The sequence below is a fragment of the Halichoeres trimaculatus genome, unplaced genomic scaffold, assembly GCF_033239565.1.
Source record: "Halichoeres trimaculatus isolate MK-OKI-2021-1 unplaced genomic scaffold, fHalTri1.1 fHalTri1_scaffold_6, whole genome shotgun sequence".
Lineage (NCBI taxonomy): Eukaryota > Metazoa > Chordata > Actinopteri > Labriformes > Labridae > Halichoeres > Halichoeres trimaculatus.
Window position 1 is genome coordinate 14,819,340 of NW_027437184.1, and position 24,189 is coordinate 14,843,528.

General features: G+C 37.9%; 2 protein-coding genes and 1 long non-coding RNA gene across 4 annotated transcripts in view; 1 reads left to right on the plus strand and 2 right to left on the minus strand.

Moving 5' to 3' along the window:
• nectin3b (nectin cell adhesion molecule 3b) overlaps positions 1–19,116 on the minus strand; it is a 34,259-nt gene extending 15,143 nt beyond the window's left edge. For both annotated transcript variants that reach the window (XM_074672097.1, XM_074672096.1), the window contains exons 1-5: positions 18,946–19,116; positions 9,505–9,852; positions 6,584–6,883; positions 5,468–5,585; positions 4,883–5,034 (exon numbers count right to left, since the gene is read on the minus strand). In XM_074672097.1, the coding sequence (XP_074528198.1) occupies positions 4,883–5,034; positions 5,468–5,585; positions 6,584–6,883; positions 9,505–9,852; positions 18,946–19,024 (997 nt within the window). In that variant the 5' untranslated portion in view covers positions 19,025–19,116. The remainder of the gene's footprint in view (positions 1–4,882; positions 5,035–5,467; positions 5,586–6,583; positions 6,884–9,504; positions 9,853–18,945) is intronic.
• Positions 475–3,597, plus strand: LOC141791541 (uncharacterized). The gene is made up of 4 exons (XR_012598326.1): positions 475–1,125; positions 1,547–1,590; positions 2,432–2,564; positions 3,023–3,597. It is a non-coding gene; the product is annotated as an uncharacterized LOC141791541 (long non-coding RNA).
• Positions 19,117–22,898: 3,782 nt separating the features above from the next.
• LOC141791756 (odorant receptor 131-2-like) lies at positions 22,899–23,822 on the minus strand. Its single transcript, XM_074672404.1, has one exon. It carries the CDS (start codon positions 23,820–23,822, stop codon positions 22,899–22,901), a length of 924 nt encoding a protein of 307 aa, XP_074528505.1.
• Between the last annotated feature and the right edge of the window lie 367 nt (positions 23,823–24,189).

Consider the following 24,189-nt stretch of genomic DNA (forward strand, 5'->3'; position numbering starts at 1 on the left):
TGCTACTCGAACCTTGTTACTTGGCTAGATGTAAGGAAAAGATTCACATCTGATGAACATAAACCCAAAGGTTTCTAGTCTCTAGGTGTGTGAATTGTATTATTCCATATAGAGGCAGTGAAGCGACATATGTGAACACAACCACAGAAACAGACACACATACCAAGAGTACACTAACATGTGTAAGCTTGCACACACACACTGTAAGACCCAACAGTAAAAGCTTGATAAAAAAGTTGAGTTCCATCAACTCATATTTTCAAAAAGTCTATTTGACCTCTATTTGTTTGAGTTGCTAGAACGAGATTTTATTTTTGAGTAAATATTACTTAATCACTTTAAGTATTTTTGGTCAATGTACTCAAATTATTTAATTCATCTAACTTTCACTTTCGGTGACGTCACGGTCACGCACGAACGTGCTCTCAGCGAACCGTCTGAGAATTCCGCCATCTTTGCTCCTCGCATCAGAGAGCTAGATCGTTAGAAACTCGCGGAGAGAACTTGAGAACGTTGTTGGTAGATAAATTATTATATTTTTTTTGCTGTTGTAGTTTTAGTCGTTTGTTGGACCTTACAAAGACTGCGAGTTAGATTTCCTGCGCAGGTATGAGAGATATTTCTTGTTATCCGTCTCTGCTGTGCTGGCACACTGACCGCTGCTGCCTTAATATTGTCCAAAGGCGGGCTCTCGGCATTTCTGGTAAGTAAAATCTTCTTTTTCAACAATTCAACACTATTTTATGTATTTCCTGCATTAAGTACATCTCCTATGTCTGAAGTTACTTCGTGTGTGAACAAAAAAGCATTTTCATACCAATTTGATTACTTTACTCTCTTAATGTTTGCTCCATACATGTCAGAACATTTTAAACAGCTGCTCGGGGAATTGAGATTTAATTTTTTTTTTTGACACATAAAGGGGTAAATCTGTACTTAGTTTTAAAATGTTAGGTTTGAATCAGGCCACTAATTCATTTCCAGACACTTAAGGGTTAATGACCGGCGCTACCGTTGTCCTTAGTGTCTCTCAGGACAGGTTCTGATGCAGACAACATCAACGGTTATCACAAGGTTTTTCCAGGGGTTTGTCTCCTTGTTGTATTTGTGCTGCATTTTCAGATGGTGAGTAAAATTAAGCAGACTGTGTGGCAATATATTCGCCATGACACTGTGCGCAGTGAGGCTTACCAAATCTAACAGGTGTTAATGAACAGTTTTAAAAATATCTAGTATGTTAAAATATGCCTGGTTTGGAAGCAACAGTTTTTAAGCCCAGAGTTTACAAAGCTCCTCAGTGTATATTTTAGTTGTTCATTCAATGAATTTAAACAGTTAAGATTTTCAAAGAGCAAGCTGGGACATTTTTCTGCCCCGGGAGATGGTTTTCTCCAAACATACTTCAGGTTTTTTTGACTTATTTTTAACTCTCATTTGCAATGAACACCTTCTCTGAAAACACATTTTATTGGATTTATTTATTTATTATTTATTATTTTTTTTAAATTTAACTGCTTTCTAACTTTACAATTCTTTTGTTGTATAGTTTCAAATGGAAGCAACGGACTGATGCAAGGAGTCTCCAGTCAGGTATTGAGTTCATTATGTCTATAGAGTGTGTAAAATATCCCTTTTTGCACAGTGGCTGTCATTTGAAATCTAATGTGCTGCAGCGAATTTAATCCAAATCATGTTTACTGACATGTAATTCCAAACTTTGTAAGTCAGAATTGCTATTCCCCTGTGTTTAGAGTTCTAATAGCAAGCGCCACAACACAACGTAAGTGCAGCCACAAATGAAGTTAAAAGAGATCAGTTTTTCCAATGGACACAGAACAATAAGTAAAGCATTGTTTTCTTTTTTAACTTCAGCTAATAAATGTAGCCTGTAGGGGTCCCACCTTGTGATCTACTTCGTGGCACTTATATTTCTATATTAACCAGTAGTGTGTCATCTTATATTTAGCATTATGAATCTGTCATGTCATGATTTTAGCCTTATAGCTACATTTATCATAGCTGAAGTTAAAAAAGAAAACAATCATTTACTTACTTTCACAGCTTCTGTGTCTGTTGGGATAACTGACCTCTCCTTAACGTCTGTTGTGGCTGTACTTCCGTTGTGTTGTTCGTGTTGTTCTGTGGGCAGTCATGTTGTGGAGTTTGCAAATTGACACCTACTGGCAACAGTACATGTCAGTGACTAAATTTGTTGAAAACTTATGAAACAAATTTACACACCGAAATAGTTGTGGCTAGTGTAAATGAGTAAAAAGTAAAAAGTCAAAATTGTATCCAGTAATTTAAGAATACATTAAAAACATGAGATGATGGAATGTCCATTATATGTCACATTGTGCTTTTTACATTGTAAGTTATCCTTTCTTTACAGCTACATGTGTTTTTTTTCTATTTATTTTGATTTATTCAGTGTGTCACAGAATCACAAACATCAATCTGAAGACTGCAGCTCTTCGTCTTCAGAGTTAGTGGGGGAAGAAAGCTGCTTGCACAGAGAAGAGGCAGGAGTCTTAGATAGGCTCTCCAGCACCTATGACCTCCAGGTGAGGGTTTTTTTGTACTTTATGCATGTTGATAGTGGAACTCTGAGTTTTGATGAACCTCTGTTGGAGATCCTATGACTTTTTACTACAGCAGGGCTGAATGATGACACAATTATTGACCAACATTGTTTTATTACTCTTCACTTTGTCATGTGAAAATTGGTAAGCATCACCCAGCTGGACTGCAACCATTGTGAGGTATTTCCTTTGATCAGTAGCTGTATGCCTTCCCTATCAAGAATCTAAACCTAAGGATGCTTTCTCATTGCCCCAGGACAAGTTGATGTTAATGCTCAACATGTTTCTGCCCCCCATGCCCTTACTACAAAGCTGTATTAAGAGTACTCTGGATCTATGTTTCTGGATTCAATGTTTGTTAGGGGTACACTTTCGCTCTCAGGCAACCATGTTATGTTTCTTTGGTGTTCATTTTATAACAGTTCTGTTATTTTCTCTAGGTGTCACAGCCAGATGGACTACAGGTCGATGACATACCAGTGAAGCTCCTCTCAGTCACTTCCAGTTCAACAGATACTGAGGTCTTCTGCCCTGATAAGGTTGCTGCTGTGCTTGAGAACATAGCTGCCACTTTCCGAGACTGGCTGAAGGGTACGTTGTGCTTTTTGGACTGATATATGTACTGCTCTGAGATACACAATGGACTTCACCCATACATCTGACTTGAAACAAATTCTTGATGGACCTGGAGGATGGAGAGTCAAAGGCTGGGGTCTTGAGCCCTAATAGTGACCTTTTGTCAACTAATTGATTTCAATTTGAACCACCAAAGTTCAACAAATTTGACTGATACTCCCCAGAAGACTGTGTACTAAGTCTTTATTATGTGGTTTGAAAATTTTGCTGATCAATTGTAAGTTGAACTTCTTACTGTTTTAGGCATGTTTGTTGAGTCAAGATATGAAGCAAAATGAGCTCAATGATTTTGCAGAAGTTGCTACTTCTTTAGTGTTAAAAGTGCCCATGGGTCATTATGCAGTTCTATTTTTTGATTAACTGTGTGTCTCTGTAATTACTGGACTAGTGTTTTTTAAGATAAAATGTTTGGGGTTTTTTTGCCTGTAAGTGTAAGTGAGGTTGTGTAATTTAAAAAAAAACTTGAAGTTTTGAAGTAACTGACTGGTTTGCTGAACATTTTTTTTCAGAAGTGTTGTTGGTAGTGTTTCAGTCATTTAATAAAGTGACTTGCATTTGAGCTTTTTGTGTTCACTCACAGTTTGTGTAAGTGAAGTGTTTTTTCAAGTTACAGCAACTTAAAAAATTTTATGTAATCAGTTTCAAAGAAATTTTTAAGTACTGCACATGCTTTTTTGATTTTAACTGACTGAAATCTTTTAACTATAGATGAGTTAGCATAGGTTAATTAAAATTAAAAAAAATAAGTTGGATTTACATAAACAAGTGTGGTGAAGCTAAACAAAACATTTCAGTTGATAGTACTTAAACCCTCTTTGTTATCTAAACTCAAATAAAACATACAAAGTTACTCAATAAAAAAAGTTATCCCTACTTGTTAAATTAAGTTAGTGTCACTCAGAATAGCCTTGTTACTTTAACTTACAAACCTGAGTTAGCATAACTTAAAAATTTTTATGTAATCAGTTTCAACAATTTTTTTTAGTTCAGTTAACTTATCGGGTTTTACAGTGCACATACAGGTCCTCTCAAAGGAAAAGGAAATATGGATGATAAATAATAAATAGGAGTTGAAAAGAACTAGTTAATGTTTTATGAATCTGGGACATCATCTCACAGTCAGGCTGCAGGCTTTTGCCTGGTACTGCATGACACATGCAGAAATAAAAGAAATACGGAGAGACAGGGGAAGAGTTGTAAAAGAGAATCACTTCATAATCAGAACTTCATCCAGGAAAAGAGCACAGGCCAGGCAAAAAACAGAGGAACATGCATATCATACTCAACAAAGAGACAACACAGATGCCAAGAGGGGAGCTGAGGCAGAGCGCTTCAGACCTCAAATATTTGCAGCTGCTTGGCTGAGGAACTCCCCTTTGAACATCTGAAGACACAATGTTAACCAAGACTAATCATCATGCAACTGAGGCCAAAAAAGGGTCAAATGTTATCAGTGCCCACACACTGCAGCATGCATGAATGCTCGACAGCCCGTCAGTATGTACAGAATAGACAAGAGTGATACAGTGTCACATTTCAGCTTGAAGGACAATGTCACAGGCAGTGTTACCCTCTATGACGTGTGTGTGTGTATGCATAGAGCTTCCTAAGGGGAGAGATGGCAGCAGGAGTCAGCTGTGTTCTGGTGTGTATTCTCTGCTCACCTTGTATGAGGATGCGCACATCTCGGCTGCGGAGGTTGATGTCATTGGCAACCTCACACCTGTAAACTCCAGAGTCATTCCTCTGAAGGGGACGCAGGAAGAGCAGAGTGCTGTTCAGTACTTCCACTCCTGCTGGCATTTCACTGTCCAATCTATGAGGCAAGACAGACACAAATATTTACACATGGAGAGCAAAATGTAGAGACTCTTCTTCACTATTGTCACTTAAAATTTTCCTTTACAACTTTTTAAGATGAGCTGTGTGTGCGTATGAAGGTTTTAAGCTCCTATGGTAGTAAATTAGTTGAAGGGTGCGTTGAATAAATGTAACAAGCAAAGCAGACTCATGATTTTAGTTTCCAATCTCTGGTAGTAGCGTTACTACTGTATTTGATTTGTAAGAACATCTTTTTGGTTTTACTTATCTGATTCCAACGCAGATCCTTAGCAAACAGAATTAAAGTGATTCTTATCAAAGTTTTGTTTGAGAACACTTTTTCTTCCTTTGCTTTTTTGGCTTGCCAAGTCAATAATATCTCAAAAAATGAAAGGACAATGTCACACAGTATACACAAATACACAAACCTGATCCATCTAAAGTGATGAGCTGGTGGGTTTGCGTTGGCCTTGCACGTCATTTGAACATTTTCCCGACCTACATACCAGTCTCCATCATAACCCACCACTGAGATATCAGGAGCAACTACAAAGAGAGGGAGAATAAACAAAGAATTAGGACATTACCATTCACTAGCCAGGCAGATGGTGCTATACATGGTTTTATGATTCAAAAACCTTTCCTCTGGGGTAATCCACTTTCCCGTGCCCTATACTGGTGAGTCTAAATTCCTTAGTATTGATTGTCACAAACAATATTTATGATCCAAACAGGAAGGTAAATGAGAAGCAAAGTTACAGTTTTTACCAGTCAGTCTGTCAGCAGCTGGTACACAGACAGCCATTCTGCCCCATCAGGTACCAAACGTGTGCATATGACTATGGGGGTTTGCCGATAAGAACACATTTTCTTCTTTGACAGTTTAGGGACACATGCAGACACATACTGACAAAGAAAAGCCTTCGGGAGTGAATGTTAAAACAAAAAGAAAAAAAAACAAGAGAATACTAAAGATAGCCTTCTACACAGCATCAAAAACCTGTATGGGGTGTACATGGGAAGTCCTTCATTCCATCTCAGACAATTCAACAGTTTTACTAAAGGGAAATGTTGAAAGGCTTCAAGTATATCAAACGTCAAAACTCACAAGGAACAGCTAAATCAAGTGACTGATGTTCAAATCAAATGTTTTTGCAGCCTGTTTTATCCCGTACTTTCTGCTGAATTTGGCTTGGCAAAGCTTGAAGAACGTTCAAAAGAGAGGCATGAAAACCACCACTTGAGTAGACCAGTAGACCTCATTTAAATGGCAGTGGGATGCCTTATCTTGTACATAAATCTTCAGTCAATGAATGATGCAAACTTCCCTGCATCCAGTCTCCTTTACCTGAAAATTTGATCCAAATGACTAAAATATTTACATTTAAAAAACCCAAAGCTTTTCTGACAGTTCTGTCAGTGGCAGAACTTGTTGCAAATAAAAAACACAGAAATTTAAGCCTTACAGAAGCAAAAAAAAAAATTGGTATCAGTTGGCAGTGTGTTATGAAGTTGTCCAAAACAGTCACACTGGAGGCACTTACACAGCACATTAAGCTGGTAGGGGATCCTGAAGTCACTAGTTAAAGCTGGGTGGCGGACCACACAGGTGAGTGAGTGTCCCTGGCTGTGACGTGTGGGCTGCCAAAGGTAGCGAACTTGAGTGCTGGTTGTGCCGTTGGCTTCATCAAACAGCTGCACCTCTGACTGGCCGAACAGGTTGGACTCCCAAGACACCTCAGCAGGGGGCCGGGCTCGTTCAGCTATACAGGTGGCCACCACAGTGTCATTACCCCCATCGATCAGGGCAGTGGAACCAGCAGACACGTAGACCTTTGGTTCCACTGTGATTGAGAGAGTCAGCAAAGACACAAGAGGAGAGAACAGATGGCATTTTAAGATTTTTAAAGTTTCAAATCAACACTGAACCACCTTTTATCACCTGCTATGAAGTCATTCTATTCATTTTATTTAATGGTAAGAGAGACACAAAACAAGTGCAGTTTAATCAAACACAAGCAAGAAAAGGTGAAGGAGGTCAAAACTCACTTTCAGCACGAGTCAATATTACCATTTCTCCACTCCAATTAAGCTTATGATACCATCCTTGATCACAATTCAGACATTAAAATTAGTTAAAAAATTATTTTATTGTATTTTAAATACAAAGTCAAAACATTTCAGTGATTGCTATGCAAAAGTCACATTTTAAAATTTGTACAAAATTTCAAAATTCTGTTTAGAAATGCAGTGAAACTGTTTCGACTGTTTTTTCCAGCTCCAGCTTTACGCAGATTGATTTAAAGGGGACATATCATGCTTGTTTCTCCTTTTCACTATGCCAGACGAGGATGCCTGTAAAGCATTTCTGCCCTCAATACAAGTCATTTAGTTCCTTCATTGCCCCACAATAGCGTTCTCAATATCCTCAGTTTAGTCCATTCTGAAGATCCTCCTGAGTAACCTCGCAACGTCACAGCCCTTTGTGCTCTGATTGGTCAGTTCTATCAGAGGAGCGGAAGGGGTAGAGCCAGGGGGCGGTTTTTGCAGCATGGCAGTATTTACAAAATCGCCACATTGAATGGAGCAGACCGAGCGAGTTTGCTGTTTGCCAAAACTTCACCGTAAGGCATTGATAGCACTAATAAAATGGCAGAGTGTAGGATACGTCCTTTTGTATTGGACCCCGAGTCAGACCCAGACGGTTCTGCAGCTCAGGAGGAAGAAAATCCACCTCGACACAGATCATCTCAGGACGCTTCAGTGTGGTGAGTCAAACCAGTACTGTAACATGTATAGTTTATACGTGGAAATATAGGCAGACTTCACCAATAAACTATTTCTATAACAGGGCTCCATCCTGCTCCTTCACTTTTCTCTGTCTGTTTTATCCATCATGCTGAAAGTGTAGTCTAAAGATCGCCTCTACCGTCAGTTCGTCACTATGTTATTACTGCCGTTACACTTGGCTCTTGGTGGGTGTATCCTTTGGTGGCGGTTGTGTGACTAACTGACATCACAGAGGAGGAGCTGCTTTATCAGATTACTCCAATAAAAAGAAAGGATCCTCATGTCGTCTTTGAGGTCGAAATCTCGAAGCCAAATGTCAATGACCTATTTTCAGAGGCATCAAATCTCGTTCCAGGATATCAGATAAAATACAATATCTCATTTTTTGAAAATTCAGGGGGTGAAAGGTCTTGTTTTCAACTTTATTATTTCATATTTAAGTATTAAATCACGGATCAGCATGATATGTCCCCTTTAACTGATATCCAAGCTTATCATTACACCACCACATGGAAAGAAAGCTTTATTGTCATTGAATAAAAAAGAGCTGTCGCTCTTGGGTTATGACCTCCTGCCCCTCAGGGATCTTGCGACAGTGGTAGATGGCTGTAGCCATGGTGTGAGCTGTGCCTCCAGCTGTACCTCTAGGAACACTCAGTGCCTTTGATATAAATGTTGTATCCATTCCCTTGTTTACGCAATGCAATGACCTCTTCTCTTCTCTTAACTTTCTTGATGTCTTGACAGATGTTTCAAACATGCAGTCGAATGTCATCATCAACAAATTTCTATTTCACATGTTCTAGCTTAAGCACACCTGATGCAACTACCCGATTAAACGGGCCGATTATGCCTGTCACTGATTAATCGATATCGGCCAAAATGTAGCCGATTATAAAAATTTTGCTCCACAGAGATTCTGTCGCTCCTGTTCCTGTGTCTGTGTGTTGGGCTGCACGCTGCCTGGGTGTTGGCCCCCTCTGTCCACCATTATGGAATGTAAGACTATAGAATGACGTTTTAACATCGTGTAAGTTGCTTTTTTGTGAGATAAACAGAGATAAATGCTACTGTTATTTCACACGTCCACCATTATCTAATGTACGACTATAATACGGCGTTTTAATGTTGTGTATGTTGCTCATTGTGTGTTTACAGTTTGACTTTTTTTTTATACTTACTGTGTTTAAAGTTTGACTTCTTTATTTATTGTGTTTACAGCTTGTTCTTATTTATCATTGGTTTACACTACAGTTCTTATGTTGTCAGTTTTAAAATTAAAGTTTCTTGTTTTAATTTAATAGTGTTCTGTCTCTGTCTCTGTCTTGAATCATTTGGGTATTATAATGATTTGTGATTATATACAATATATATCCTGTGTATATCGATGAATTTATTATATATATCAGCCGATTTATCGGATATCTGTAGATATATCGGATATCAGCCGATATATTGGATATCAGCTTTTTTTTGCCCCCAGAATCGGCATCGGCCCCCAAAATCCCATATCGGTCGGGCTCTACTACCAAAGCCCTTGATTGGTTGCAAATGTGTCCTCTTTTGAGCAATTCAATGAAGAAAAACGCTTGCAATATTAGAGCCACTGGAACACATTCTTGAAAAGAAATACACTGGCATAGACAAAAACATGTATTAAAATATTCATACGTACCGAGAACATTGACAGTAGTGGAGGCCTGAGTGTTTCCCAGAGGAAATGTAGCAACCTTACAGGTATAGATCCCGACATCAGCAAAGCCCACGTTTTCAAGTACAATAGTGGCATCGTGTGAGGAGGGTGAGCGAAAATACAATCGATTGATAAACTCTGGAGGGATAGAAATGCCAAACCGGGGGTTGTAGACAGCCACTGTGACTGAGCCTGAGGGGAGACGCCGCTCCCAGGAACTCTGGGTGAGGGTAAGGTTTGTGCCCACCTCCACCCTGCAGTCTAAAGTCACATTCTTCCCCAGCACAGCGTTCACTCTCTGAGGCACAACCACTTGACTGCCCCATACACCTGCAGGACAGAGACGAAAGAAGAGATTTTGATGAAAAACTGATGCAACAACATTTATTATAATAGCAAATGCTGCACAATTAGACAAATGAAAATGTTATCATTATTTGGAAAAAAAAAAAGCATCAAGTGTATCAGAAGAGCCCAAAATGGAAGAGATTACACTTGCTATTTTCAAAATGTCAGTGAGGATTACCAGAGGGAACGAGTCATCAATCTATCAGTGAGCAGGAGATCACCAAACTGGATCAGCCAGAGAGTGAGGCGTATTTTTGGTGTTCCTCCTGACGTCAACCGTTAGAACAATTTCATATCTATAAAGTTTGGTACAGTCTGACATCTGCGGGTATCAGGCTGGGATCAAAGCTTGATACCAGCACAGCAGGCGCTGGGTTTTCCACAAATAATACACAGCTGACTGTGTGACTGAGTACTCCATTGATTAATTTGGTTTCGTCTCTGTTGCTTTCCTCCTTCTGACCTGAATTCAGGAATTAAAAGCAGGCTGATTTATGTCCTTGGTCCAAATATAACTAACCCCTGAACTCTGTTACCTGCACTTGTCATAGAAGTGGCATATTTCAGAAGCAGCAAGCTCAACATTTGAGGGAAGTCAGGGGGAGATGGGAAAAAAAAACAGACTGAGACCAGCAGGGGAAAAAAAATGGACGGGAAGAGATATGCTAACACGAAGAGGATGACATCATCACTGAGAGCTCGGGAAAGGGGGTTTGGAGTGAAGAGAGTCACGTATGAAACACAAGTGAGAGGAAATTTATCCCCAGGATGCCGGTGCACAAAAACTGCGGAATTATGTTTGTGATTTAGAAAAGACAAAATAACACAGGGGGACTGCCAAAGTCTTCAACCAGATCACTAATTGCTACAAGCTGCCAGCAGGAAGACATCATCATAAATCAAAACCTGCTGCGCTGCTTGGCAACTGACTGCAAATATTCTATTGTTGTTTTGCCAAATACAGCTCTTTCTCCAGCCAATCTTCCTCTAAAAGGCCGTGTCCTCCAATGCTGAGTTATTTCCTTACTAAAGTAGGAAGCACAAATGGCTCCTTTTCACTTCTTCACCCTCTATCAGACTGAACTATTGATAATAATGTTCTTATATCAGAGCTTACTGTTTTCAAGATACTGCACTTTTATGTTACAGACTGGGTAAATAAATTAAAAGTTAGTTGTTAGGGTTAGGCTAATGAAGAAAAAAAAAACAAATGGCAGTTGCTTTGAAAAATGCAGCTAATTGAAATGTGACTAACAAAGTCAAGTGTGAAAATGAATAAATTACAGTTATGCCTAAGATCATTTTAAACCCGCCCCTAAATTTTAACGACTGACTCATCAAACTTTTGGACACTTGTTACATAGCCCACATGGGACTGTGAATAAATACAAGCCACATGTCAATGTGGCTATCAACTCTTGATAGCATACTGTTCGCACAGAAGGCATCATGAGTCATCGGATTGCTCATACAGAGAAAGGGCAGCAGATATCAGTGCAACAGTGAGGAGTTACTCAGCTGTGAATATTGTGAAAGCAATATTCCTGAGTTTATGTGCTATTTGGCTGTGCATCAGTTTAAAACCACACAAAATGATGTGCATGCATGTGCACGTATTAAGAATCTGCTCGAAATGTTCACATCTGAAGACAACAGGCAAAGGCTTGATAACTTTTGGATGCTGTAATCATTGCACATTTTCATCCTGGCTGTTGAAAGAATCTCTCTCTGACGTGCTTCCAATAGTGATTTAAGACAAGATCCATAGATCTTATTAACTGAAAAGAAAAAAGAAAATGCTTTTGAGACAAAAAAAAGCATAAACCAACAAATTCATAAGGGTCATCATAAGTTTTGCTTTTTTGCATTTTACTTTGTCACTGGCCAATTTCACAGTGTCACTGTAGAAACTCAGAGGGAATTCTGCACTAAGGACAAACTTTGGAAGATGCCCAGTCGATTTGGCTAACTCATACTGTTGGAGCCTAATATTAGCATCAAATAAAGTGTATTCATCCCACGGAACAAGGACTGTACATTCTGTCCTCCATCGCGTCCTGTAGAAGCATGTAAGAAATGGAAATGAATATCCTGGTATGAGCAGATAACAAGAAAATACAGTTAGAATATGAATAGTGACCTTTGCTTCAGGACAGACTAGAAAAAATATGTTTTAAAAACTCAAAGTAAGCTTGCTATCTCTTAAATGTCCACCAGTGAATCCAATTCAGTATGCTAAGCTAATCTAACACCAAGGGAAAAAAATTACAAGTAGAAAAAACAAGCAGAGAAAGAAACCCCACAAAAAACATAGAAATATTTAGATGTCTTGATTATTTATCTGTGGCCTTTGGCATCACCAAGTTTGAATAGAATACTTTGATCTAAGCTGTCACTGTGCAATAAACTCTATGTGGGCCTACATCAGGAAGAAAACTCATTTTTTGAGCCACTGTATTGCCAAGTAACAGCAGTCTAGGGGACATAGATGGCAGGTTTTTACTGCACTGAATATGTGATAGAAGAGGTATAGGGACTCTATTAAATTTTTATCGGTGACATGACGACAACCTTACATAAGCGTGCCCTCGTTTCCTCCAACTCAGAATAAGAAAGTGATGAGAATAAGGGCAAAGTCTATCTGATCTTATATTCAGCCTATCTTGACATAGCAATAAGAACGTTTTCTTTGTTCTGGAGCTTCACAGACAAAGAAAAGAAACTGCTTTAAGTTCTTGTAATCCTCTCCTCAAAGAAAGCAGCTTCTGTAGACACATTCAGTTTGGTTTTCAAACACAACACAGTGTGTCATATCCACACACGCGCACATGCACACACACAGTAGAAAACAGATTATAGATATCCTGACATCAAGGACACATTGCTCCCTGGAGACACTCTGCCGCTCGTTCTCACTTTAGTCAATATTACCTTCACATGCACCACTTATGAGGCAGCAAGTGTATTAATGTGTGTGTGTGTCTCGCCAGGGGGCAAGGTGTTTTGTTAAAAGTGGAAATCAGAACATAAGGGCTGATGGTTAGGGTGAAAAGTGTTAAAGCAAGCAGGGCAGAGCAGGACGGATCTAACAAGAGCAACTTTTCACCTAAACATTTTGTGAGAAGTCTGATCAAGCAGCTCAGAGTCAATCGAACAAAGCCTGTAGAGGGCAGTAATGCAAAGGTTCATTAAGAACTATTATTTCGCCTTAGAGTTAAAAAAAAAAAGGTAGAATATTTTCCGTAAATTTACAGAGAGTTTCAGGAAAATTTCCATGGGGATTTTAGCTCAGGAATATTGAAAATTTTCAGGGTTTTGTTGCCATTAACTGAAATGAATTCTTTTAGAAATGCACAGGAAACTTTGGCTTTCCTGAAGCCCTAGATCAGGGGTCTGCAACCTTTACTTTCATGAGAGCCGTCTTGCCTCAGCTCACCTGGATTACAGTCATTCAGCCACGAAATCTACTTTATCTTCAAAACAAAAACTAAAAATTTAAAAATTTTTAACATAGTAAAACTCATGAAAAAAACTGAAACTAGACGTTTTTTGTGTTTATAAAATTGTACATGTGATGTCTTGTTTTTTTATATTTAAATTCATTATATTTATAGTTTTTTTTATATCCTATTCTATTTAATACAGATATTTAAAAAAAATAAAATAAAATAAAACATATACATTTCTTACGTTTGCAAAATTTATGAAATTTCAATTGGTTGCAAAATCTTAGCAAAATTTAAAATGTCAAATTTTGCAAAAGTAAAACAAGAGAAATTTAAAACGTGTGAAAAAAATTCCCCAAATTATGAAATTTTAAGAATTTGTCAAATTTTATGAATTTGCAAAAAAAGAAAAAATTGCCAAAAAATAAATTTAATTTACAAGCAAAAAACTTCAGAAATTCAAAAAAGTTTAAATTTTTTATATAATTTCTAATTTTTTGATTTAAAAAATGTCAAAAAAAAAAAACATAAAAAAATGTCAAAAAGGATTTAAAGCTTTATTGACAGATGTGATGTATATTTAGTTTAATTTAGTTTTAAATATTAATGCAGGATTTTATTTAGTGTTGATGTCTTTAATCATCAATGGCCTATGTAAGAAAAACAAAAAAAAATCTTTATTTTCATAATATTTTTCAAAGCTACAAGGAGCCACTGCAAAGGAGTCAAAGAGCAACATGGGGCTCCAGAGCCACAGGTTGCAGACCCCTGCCCTAGATAGCCTAAACACTAAAACAGAAAAAAAATGCAAATGCATTATGCCTAAAAAAGGCAGCAGAAACTCAATTCAGTCCAGTTTTATTGCAGTTACACTGAAATTTTGGAAAACTTTATCTACTGTAGAAAACTTTAAGGAGCTATTTTTTTTTTTTTTTTTTTTTTAGAGTTTTTATTTAACTCAATAAGATATGCTGCTGAGCCGGAGATCTGTTTAATAAACATATGCTGCTTAAAGTTTTTTGGATGAAGTTAAGCGTTTGTATTATTCAAAATTTTGATGCCAATATTTTTTATTGAAAATTATTATCGGCTCCACACATGAGTTATTGGCCTCCTTGACTGCTAATAACTGGTATCAGTATTGATGACCATGCACTCATCTCTTTCTGTGTCAGGAATTGTCGTCAGACCTCCAGGGACCTTAAAGATGAATGAGCACTGTTGAGAAATGTCACTTCTTCAGCAAGGACAGTTTGAAACCGACTTCTTAAAGCTGGTCTAAAGTCACACAGGGAACGAAGAAGCAGTTCATCAACAAGAGGCAGAAGAAGGCCTGGTTACTCTTTGCTAGGGATCACAATGATTGGATTGTTGATGATTAGGCAAAGGTAAAAGTAAAGTAAAAAGTAAAGTAAAAAATGGGGGTAGATCAGTGATAACCTGGGGTTGTTTCAGTGGATGGGTGGAACAGGGCAAATACAACTGTGTGAAGGGCAAATGAACCAGGAACAGGGTTACCCTTGAAAACTGTCTTCTTCCATCAACTGGAAAACTCTTTCTTGTCTCAAATGACTGATTTGCCAACAAGACGATGCCCCTTGCCACTTGGCAAGGTCAGTAAAAGCCTGGATGGAGAACCTGAACATTGGAACCAGCTCAATCACCAGATCTTAATCCAACTGAAAACCTTTGGGACATCATCAAACTGAAATGGAGAACCACAAGCCCCAAAACAAAGCAGGTCTGTTTAAAATTTTGCAACAGGAATGGGCTGCTGTGACAGAACAACATTGTTAGAAGCTGATGGACAGTATGCGAAAACACATGGCTGCAGTCATCAAAAACCATAGTTATGCAATCAAGTACTAATTCCTGTGTCTTTTATGTGACTAAAACAGGCAAAAAATATGAACTGCCTGAAAAGTTGTGTTTTTGGCAGTACAATGCCATAAATACTAATTTGAAAACTGAAGTGATAGTGGTTATTATCAAGAAAACCACAGAAAATGGTGAGGTATCAGCCCTCAAAGTGTGAGCCATTTTTGTTTTTATCATTATATTTGTCCCAAAAAATGCACCTTAAGTTGTACGAGCCATTAAAATGAACAAGAAAGTGAAGAAAAAAAGGGTGGTCTAATATTTTTTTCATGACTGTTTAATTAATGGTATGGTTTAACTTGAAGTATTGGACACATTTACGTAAAACTGACAAATGCTTGACTTATAGAGGCTGGCTATGACAAATATTCATGCGTTTATTCATGACAGTTATAATGGCTCAGTTAGGAAAAATTAAAGACAATTTGTATGATTTAATTTGTGACAACTGCATCAGACATGTTTGCATACATGTCTGCTTATAACAAAACCAAAATGAAAACACTTGAAAATGTTGAGACTAGCTGTATGAGGTGGCAAAAACCGACCTGCTAGAGGTAGCCAACAGCAGGAAGAAACAAACTTCTATACTACACAGTTTCAAACTTGTAAACAACAAGATTTTTGATATGTGTATGGAAATTCAGTATACATGTTTGTCAGGCCTTAAACCTGCATTATTAGTGACAAACTGTCAAATTTGATATGTGTAATTTTAACACATCACATGATGATATGGAAGCCAGTATTATCGGGCTGTGGTTGCTGTGGTGTGGCTTTTCTTCATGTTCTACAGAATTCATATATATATATATATATATATATATATATATATATATATATATATATATATATATATATATATATATATATAATCAAGTGGGAGTGGGCATCAAAAACCTGTTCCTGTTAAGAATCAATTAGAAATGGTTCCATGATTCATCATCATTAGCCTTTATGCTAAATGATTCCCTTGTAGATTCTTTACATTACACAGGGACGGCTAAACCTTACAATAGCCACGTTTACGTGAGGAGTTTTTAGTCTTTCCGAATGGAATCTTTCTGAATGACTTTTTCCAAAAAGAATAGTATACATGGAAAGGAATATTCCAATCTCTGGTCTACATGCCCCGCTGTAATCAGACAGAATAGTCAATGGGGCATGCGCAGAAAAACGTAAACACCACGTGATTCATCAAAGCAGGAGGACAACGTTTTTTTTTTTTATCACGGTGTTGCAATACTCCATATTGCGAGTGTCCGTCTTGTCTTAAAATTATGTTCTGTTCTTCAAAGTTTGGATCAAAAGCAAACTTTCTTCCAGTGCTGACTGGTCGCCGCCATTTTTAAAATTGAGGAACGTCTCTAGTTGGGTCTTACGTCATATCTGAGCATGCGCTGAAAGAACGCACCTTACACTCTCCATCTGAGTGGATACATGATACCTCAATCGGTTTGGGGAAAGGAGTATTCCACCCCTGTGAAACCGATTAAATGTCCATTCGGATTGGCACTTTTCTTCGGAATGAGATGTACACAAAGGTTAAATTCTTTCCGTTTGAGCAAATAAACCGAATGCAAGCGGAATATTTGGGTCCATGTATACGTGGCTATTGATGTCACATAACATGCCACACATCAATCACACTTGTCAGTCAGCTGCAGATTTTTCAAGATAATGTTGGGGAGATCAATTGATTGAAAGCGTGGCTTCACTTTACCAATGAGGACTCTAACAACGCAAAGTGCAATTTGTGCAACACTTTAATATAACGCAAGAATGGCAACACCACCAACATGTTAAACCATGTGCAGCGTTTCGTACAAAGAGTGTAATGCCATAAATATCTACTAATTAACTCAAGTCGTTGACACAGGAAAAAACTGTAAAGCAGACTTTTTGTACACAGAAAATTCACGGAAAGAATTGGTAAGAGAATCAATCAAGAGTCTAATCTATAAGTGGAATCGATGATGGCCTTGGTATTAATAAAATCTTATCAGTACTGGCCCTATTATAGAGTAAAGTTCACTCAAAGCTCAAAAAGCCATGTACATGTAAATAGTCTTACTTGGAGTCACCGTTTGACTGCTACTTGACTGAATAAGATAATAAAAACTGGTGCAATAGCAGCACATATTTTAGGTATACTTGACAACTATTAGGCCCCAAGTAAGCTTTTTCAGGCAACAGCGATACGTTAGCTAGAATAGCTATATTAGTTCTTGATCAATAAGTAGTTTGTACCGTACAACAAGGCCAAAGTTCTTCATTTTAACAGTCTAATGAGAAATGGTGACGCTGATTCATTACATTCCCAACATGAACACTGAACTACAAGTAAACGCTTGTGACTGTAGCCTCTATGCACCGTCCATCCATCTGATGAATTGTAGCCATTGATGGGTCAGCTTGCCCTCTAATACAAAAAGGTAAAATTACCTTTGGTGAAGCTGTGAAAGTAACCACACAATCAGGAAATATTCAATCTTGACAAAACAGACCAAGTTCACCTCTAAGAGCAGCACATTATGCTAAGAGGACACAAGGTCAAAATCTCAACTGAAAGGTACAGCAGAGTGTAGTTGACACTTTGTTTGGGGTTGGATCCAAGTATCCCAAATGTCTCTGCTTTTTGTCAAAACCTCACCAATAAAGTGAAAACTGTATTATTCTGCATTTTATAAACTGTGAAGTTGCGTAAATTTAACAGAGGCTCTGGTTATATAAAAATTAACCTTCCAAATCTCATTTAAGACGAGTCAGATGACAGAGTTCCATTTTACTCATCAGGGAACTTTGGTTTGGGGAGTCTAAAGCCTGGTTTTGTTTGTCACTCTTGATGAAAGCTTTTCATTATACATCAAACAAGCTTCTAAATAATTCATCTTAATTCTAAATTAACATCTATTTTCCCTTTTTTGGAAGAGAGGGTGTTGGGGAGTAAACCTTAAAGCAATACAATAAAATTAAAAAGTTTAGCAAGCAACCTTTGCAGGTTCCCCTTATCTACTAACTTTAAGGGAGATATAAAATAGTTCCAACGAGGCAGACCTGGATGTGAAATGCTTTCGCGTTTAACATAGTTGCACAGCAGCACTGAAAACAAAATTGGCGTGTTTTAGGGAGGAGTTTGGAAATTGCCAATCCCTTTGGTTAAACCTTAATGAGCTCGTGCTTCATTGTGGGCACATGGACCCTCATCACGACCTGGGAGCTGCAGACATTTAGCAAAGTCTTCTTCTTTAAAGTCTCAAAATTTAAGTTATTTGAATGATATACAGACACAGTCACATGCCCTTGTTCCGTGATACTTAGATGGAAAAAAATGTTTGCAGAGCTAACATGGCTGCCTCAGAATCAGCACAGACCCAAGTGTGGGCTGGTTGTCGGTACGTATCACTGAATATCACCGCACGCGCTCCTCCGCGGTTTCTATGGACAGTTTCTATGGCAGCCTCGGGTCGCACCATCACATACGGTGGTGGCGCTGGCTAGCTGCCACTCCGTAGCAGTGAGGTGAACTTGTTACCAAGTTTCCCCTAGTCCTGAGATTTCATCTGCCACAGTTTTAAAACTTGCAACATTAAATAATTCAGATGAGAGCACATATTGGTGGCTGAGAGGTGGTTTTGCCGACTCGTGAACGTTAAACGTCTGCAGGATGCGCGAGGCGGTGAGCTCTTCCACAAAGTTTCTGTGACCGTTAGTAGGGCAGATTAAACTACCACAAAAAATATGGACTCACCTGTAATACTGCACAAAAGGTGGAATAATACCACCCTGCACTGGTGTCTCGGGTAGCTCCGATAAGAAGACGGCAACATTTTTACAAGCGGTGCAGCCTTCTGCTACAGGACCCAAGCGTAGGCTGCATGCCAATTTCACGGTATGTGCCGAAGAGAGGAACCTCCTCAGCAACAACTCAGAACTGCATGTGGACTGTACCATCTGCTTAGTACACAACGGGGGGAGAGGTATCTCACCTGACAATGGAAGAAAACGGTCATTTGTCGAGAACGAACAGCAATGTACCCCTTGAGGAATGATCCATTAGTATACACATTACGTCATCTCTGTTAATAACCCCACATAGATTGATTGATCAAATCAATTTACACCGTTAAATCATTCCCGGTTACTTAAAAGAAAAAAACAACGAAACAAACAAACAGATAAACAGACAAATCGGATTTAACATCATCCGCACATTTTTATTGTTACTTTAGTCGGATTGCAGATTGTTTTGGAATACTTTTGACTATAATGCAGTTTGATCAAAAAAAATAAAAATAAAAAGTTGGGTCAATCAATGACGAGCATTGGTGTGATGCTGGGGCGATTAAAGAAGCCATCTACATATCGAGAAAGCAATCTTTTTTATTGAACTCTTGAATTAAAACAGGTAGAGCATTTTTTTTAAACACAACCTCTTCATCAGTCCATTTATTATCCAACCATTGTCACTTTACTTTTTTACTTTATTTGTTTTTCCTTTAAGGCAAAAAGGCATGGATATGATATTAGCATGTATGACTGTTGCCAAAAGTTCATGCAATCTTCAATCCATCACACGTCCTAGATGGAGCCAAGTCATGACCATATCTGACACCACTGCTGACTTGTGATCTTTGTTTCAGTTTAAATTTCAGCCTGTAAAATAAAAGGGGAAAAAACCTCAAAGAGCACCAACAAAAATGATATTGGTTGCATCCAGTGCAGTTTTTCCTCAGGGTCCTGGTTAACACATAGGCCTGTATTTGTCCTGGGACACTTCAAAACAAACTCAACCAGTATTGAGTTTATTTCTTCTACCTTTGCATGTCTTGCTTAATGAAGTCAACATGCCTCCAGTACAATTTGACCTGAGCATTTAGGTTCCTTGGTTAAAAAACAAGAAAACTAAATGTGTATGACTCTGGGATATGAACATTTGTCCATAACAACTAGGTGATAGTGCTTGAGTTTTGTAGTTCTAATAGTAACCATTTTTTGCTGTGGATTTTCAACCCAAACAGGCTTACTTTCTTTAAAAACTGTCACTCGACAAGTGGATTTTTATTTCATTGGTGGTCAGCCACATGTAGACCTTTCGATGCGGATTTAGCTGTTCATTCCAGACAGTCAACAAGTTAATCCTTGCACAGCATTTTTTGTTGAGATGAGATGAGGGCTGGGGGCAGCAACCCCTCCTGCTGACAGAAAGCTAACCAGGTCACTGGTTTAATTTGAGTCTCAGTGCTGTCCTCTAGAGAGCCACTAGGGATACAATTACTCTCCCACCATCCCATTCATCTACAATGGAGAAAAACATTAGTGTGCACCAGCCTGCATGTGAGTATAAATTTTTCCTTTAATCCATCTCGAAGTGGGTAAAATGAGTACACTGAATATTCCCCTTGTTCTTGAGTTCAGTTTGAAACTCCACTGTCTTCAGCCCAACATGAAAGCTGGGTGTTGCTATGACAAAGAATTTCTGATGAGGGAGGGGAGAGTTGCAGACAAAAAGACTGTATAATTCAATAAAGTGGCTTCCCCTGAAATTACAGACACATACCAATTTGTGCAGTGACAAGTTACCCCGAAACCTTTTCACAAATCTTTGTATTTGAAAAGTAGACTTCCCATCATTAACATTAATTACATATCTTTATTGTCCGTGCATTTGTAGTGATTACTGGATCTCTCCTTTGCCTAAAAGGCTGTCAAAAGTTGTGTATTTCAAGGTGACTATACTGCTCAGTATGTTTTAAATCAGATTTTTTAAAAATACAGCAGGGTTTTGTGAACACAGCCCAAAACAAAAGATTCAAAAATTGTGAAGACATGGGCAGAGATGATCTCATTGTCTCTTTGCTTCCTCCCTTTGTTCATGTTTTTGGCTCAGCAATAACCTGCGAGACCAAAAATCAAACAGATTCTGTGTTAATGAAACTTGCTGTTATTAAACTAGAGCTACCGAATCAATCTTTTTGGTAGAGTATGTGAATGATCCTCTGCTGTGGCTCTGAACCAAAGCTGCTCTCTGTCACCAGGTACTTTCCCTCCCTGGAATGTTTTTCAACCCTTTAAGTGCTCTTTCACCAAGGCCCGAGAGGTATTGAGAGGGCTTCAGGATTGTGACAGAGTAAAGATCGGTTAAATTAGTCCACCTCCTGCTCAGATGCTTCTTTTATCCAGAGGGTCAGCACCTCCTTCCCTGTTTACACACATAAATTGGTCTCTCCCTGCTTACTGTGTCCAACATATTTTCTTACCCAAGTGTCCATCTGGATTCTGAAAAAGAGGAAGGGGAGGAATCTGATCTCAGTAATTTCACAAGTTACCAAACATTTATTTCTCCTGTCTCTAAAACTACGTATAAGTTTCCTTAGGTGCAATATATGTACAATTTTCAGGTTACCACTTTAGTGTAGCATGGTGCGCTGCCATATTGTGTTATTTACAAACCAAAAGTGACACCTGCTGGCTGAAAGTATGAACTTCCATACATGAGCATTTGAACCTACTAGTCATTAAAAAACACAATAAATATTACTAACTAAAAGGTTTAATCGGGGCTGAGGCCCAACTTAACTTTTTTGACCCTTCCTGTCATAATTGTGATGCCTGGATCTGTCCTGTAAATGGTATAAATTTTCATTGTCTAAATATGGTCTTTTCTCTTGAACAAAAAAAAAAAGTCAAATTTTAGTCATTATTATTATTATTATTATTATTATTATTATTATTATTATTATTATTATTATTATTATTATTATTATTCGTAGTAGTATTATTAATTTATTTATTTCATGTATTTATTTGTTTTTTTTAGTTAAATTCCAAAAAGAAATACATTTAATTATGGCCCCAATATTTTTTGGTCTCTTTTGCTTCTCCTCTCTAAAGGCTTTTCCTGGATACAACACCAAGGAGTGCCAACAAATCCAGTCACTTAAATAGTCACTTAATTATTTTTTTTTGTTATCTTTCCCCCATTTAAATCAAATCCTCTAGCAATCAACTAAATGCCGATTAATTCAATCACAAACTTCTACTGAGACCAGGTTTTATGTTTTTTGGCAACTATTTACACTCATTGCACTTTCCCTTTTCCCTTTTTTTTAAACTCACTTTTTTATCTTATAGTCCCACAAAAGTCTTCTTGGATCTGTTTTTGTGCTGCAAATCACCAAACTTTATAAACGGTGCCTCTTAAGTCAGATGGCTATTTTTAGTTTGAAAATGTATATTGTATCTCAAATGAGCCATAAACCAATAAATGAATAAATTAGAAACTCTCTATTGCTGCTGAGTACATTGCTTATATATCATATACATCATGAGGTTTTTTCTTTCATAGTTTTAATATTCACCCTAAAAATGCACACTGAAAAAAATGCCAGGTTTTCACCTTAAATATGTATTGTACATTAATGAGCAAAACATTCAAAATTAATTACTCTTTAAAAGCCAAAGGGAGCTGGCCTTGTTGTGCAGCAGATAAACAATGTGCAACTTAGCAAACAGTGTTTGTGTGTCATGATAAACTGAGTGAAAAAAGGTGATTTACTACATGTTCAATCTTTACCATTGCTCCAAGAGCATTGAACATAGACTGCTTTTCAACAGGAACCTGGCATTAAAATCTCTGTAAATGAGAAACCTGTTTTAAAGTCATCTTTTTTTTTTTTTTTTTTGATGAAAGGATGAGTTGATTTAAACACCACACTTTGGCTTGAGATAGATTTTGCAGCTGAAAGTTAAGTATTGTTTAATAACCTGTCTAAGGGTCTGGTCTCTCAGGCCATATATGAGAGGGCTCAGACACTTAGGGAAAATGATCAGACTCACAAAGAGTGCGTACTGAATATCAACAGCATGGGAAGCCTGTAAACCAGTGTGGGAATCAATCATATTAAAAAAAGGGGAGGTGAGACACAGGCCCAGCTGAATCAGATGCAGCAGCACTGTTTTATGAGCTTTACTGCCATTACGGACATTGGAAGATGCTGACTTCACAGTGATCATGATAGCTATGTATGTAAAGATAATAATCAGGCTCACTGAAACAAAGTACAAAATGATGAAGGCATCACTTAGAATGGCATAAATCTTTAGCCTAAAAACACGGTTTCTGTAGCAGAAGCTCTTCAAGGAGAAGCTTGTTTTCTCCAGACTGAAAAAAAGGAGAAGCTGGATAAGTGAGTCCAAAGAGCCAACAGACCACATCACAGCAATGGCTATGCCTGTCCTCCTGGCACTGGCAATTTCAGTATGCCTCAGAGGGAAACAAATAGCAACATACCTTTCTAATGACATCACAGCCAGGTTCACAGGTGACATTTTAACAGTAGTGGTTGCAAACACAGTGAAAAAAACACACACATAGCTCATCATTCTGACCCTGGTCACAGCAATGATGTACATCAAATTGGTAACAAAAAGTTGCAGGGACTCAGTGAAGAGTAAATGACCAAACAAAATGTAGCGGGAAGACTCAAGAAGGAGAGGCTTTTTCAGCAGGGCAAGCAGCATGAAGATGTTTACAGAGAAGAAGAAAAGACTTGGCAGCAGGAAGAGCACAGCTCTGATGGATCTCTGAAACAGATCTACCTGAGTCAGTGTTGATGAGTCATTCATCACCACAGCTTCATGCAAGGTCTGTAAAATACACAGATAGACTTATCCTCAAGGGCAGTGGCAGTCTTTTAACCTACAAAAAGAAAAAACAAAAGAAAGAGTCCATCATAGTATTGTCAAGTTTACTTAAGCACTTTCCAAGCACTTGGCAAAAAAAAAAAAACGGAAAAAAAAAACACTTAGGGAAAATAAATGACTTGAGTTACAAGTAGTGTCACAAGAGTAGGTAGGATGAGCTATCTGGAAGACAGATTCAATGTTAGATCAACATCAAGAAAACAATTTCTCTCCAAACATCTTCTAACTATTTGTAACAAAGATTTTTTTTAACATGAAGTGGCATAAGAAAACAAACCTAAGAAAGAGA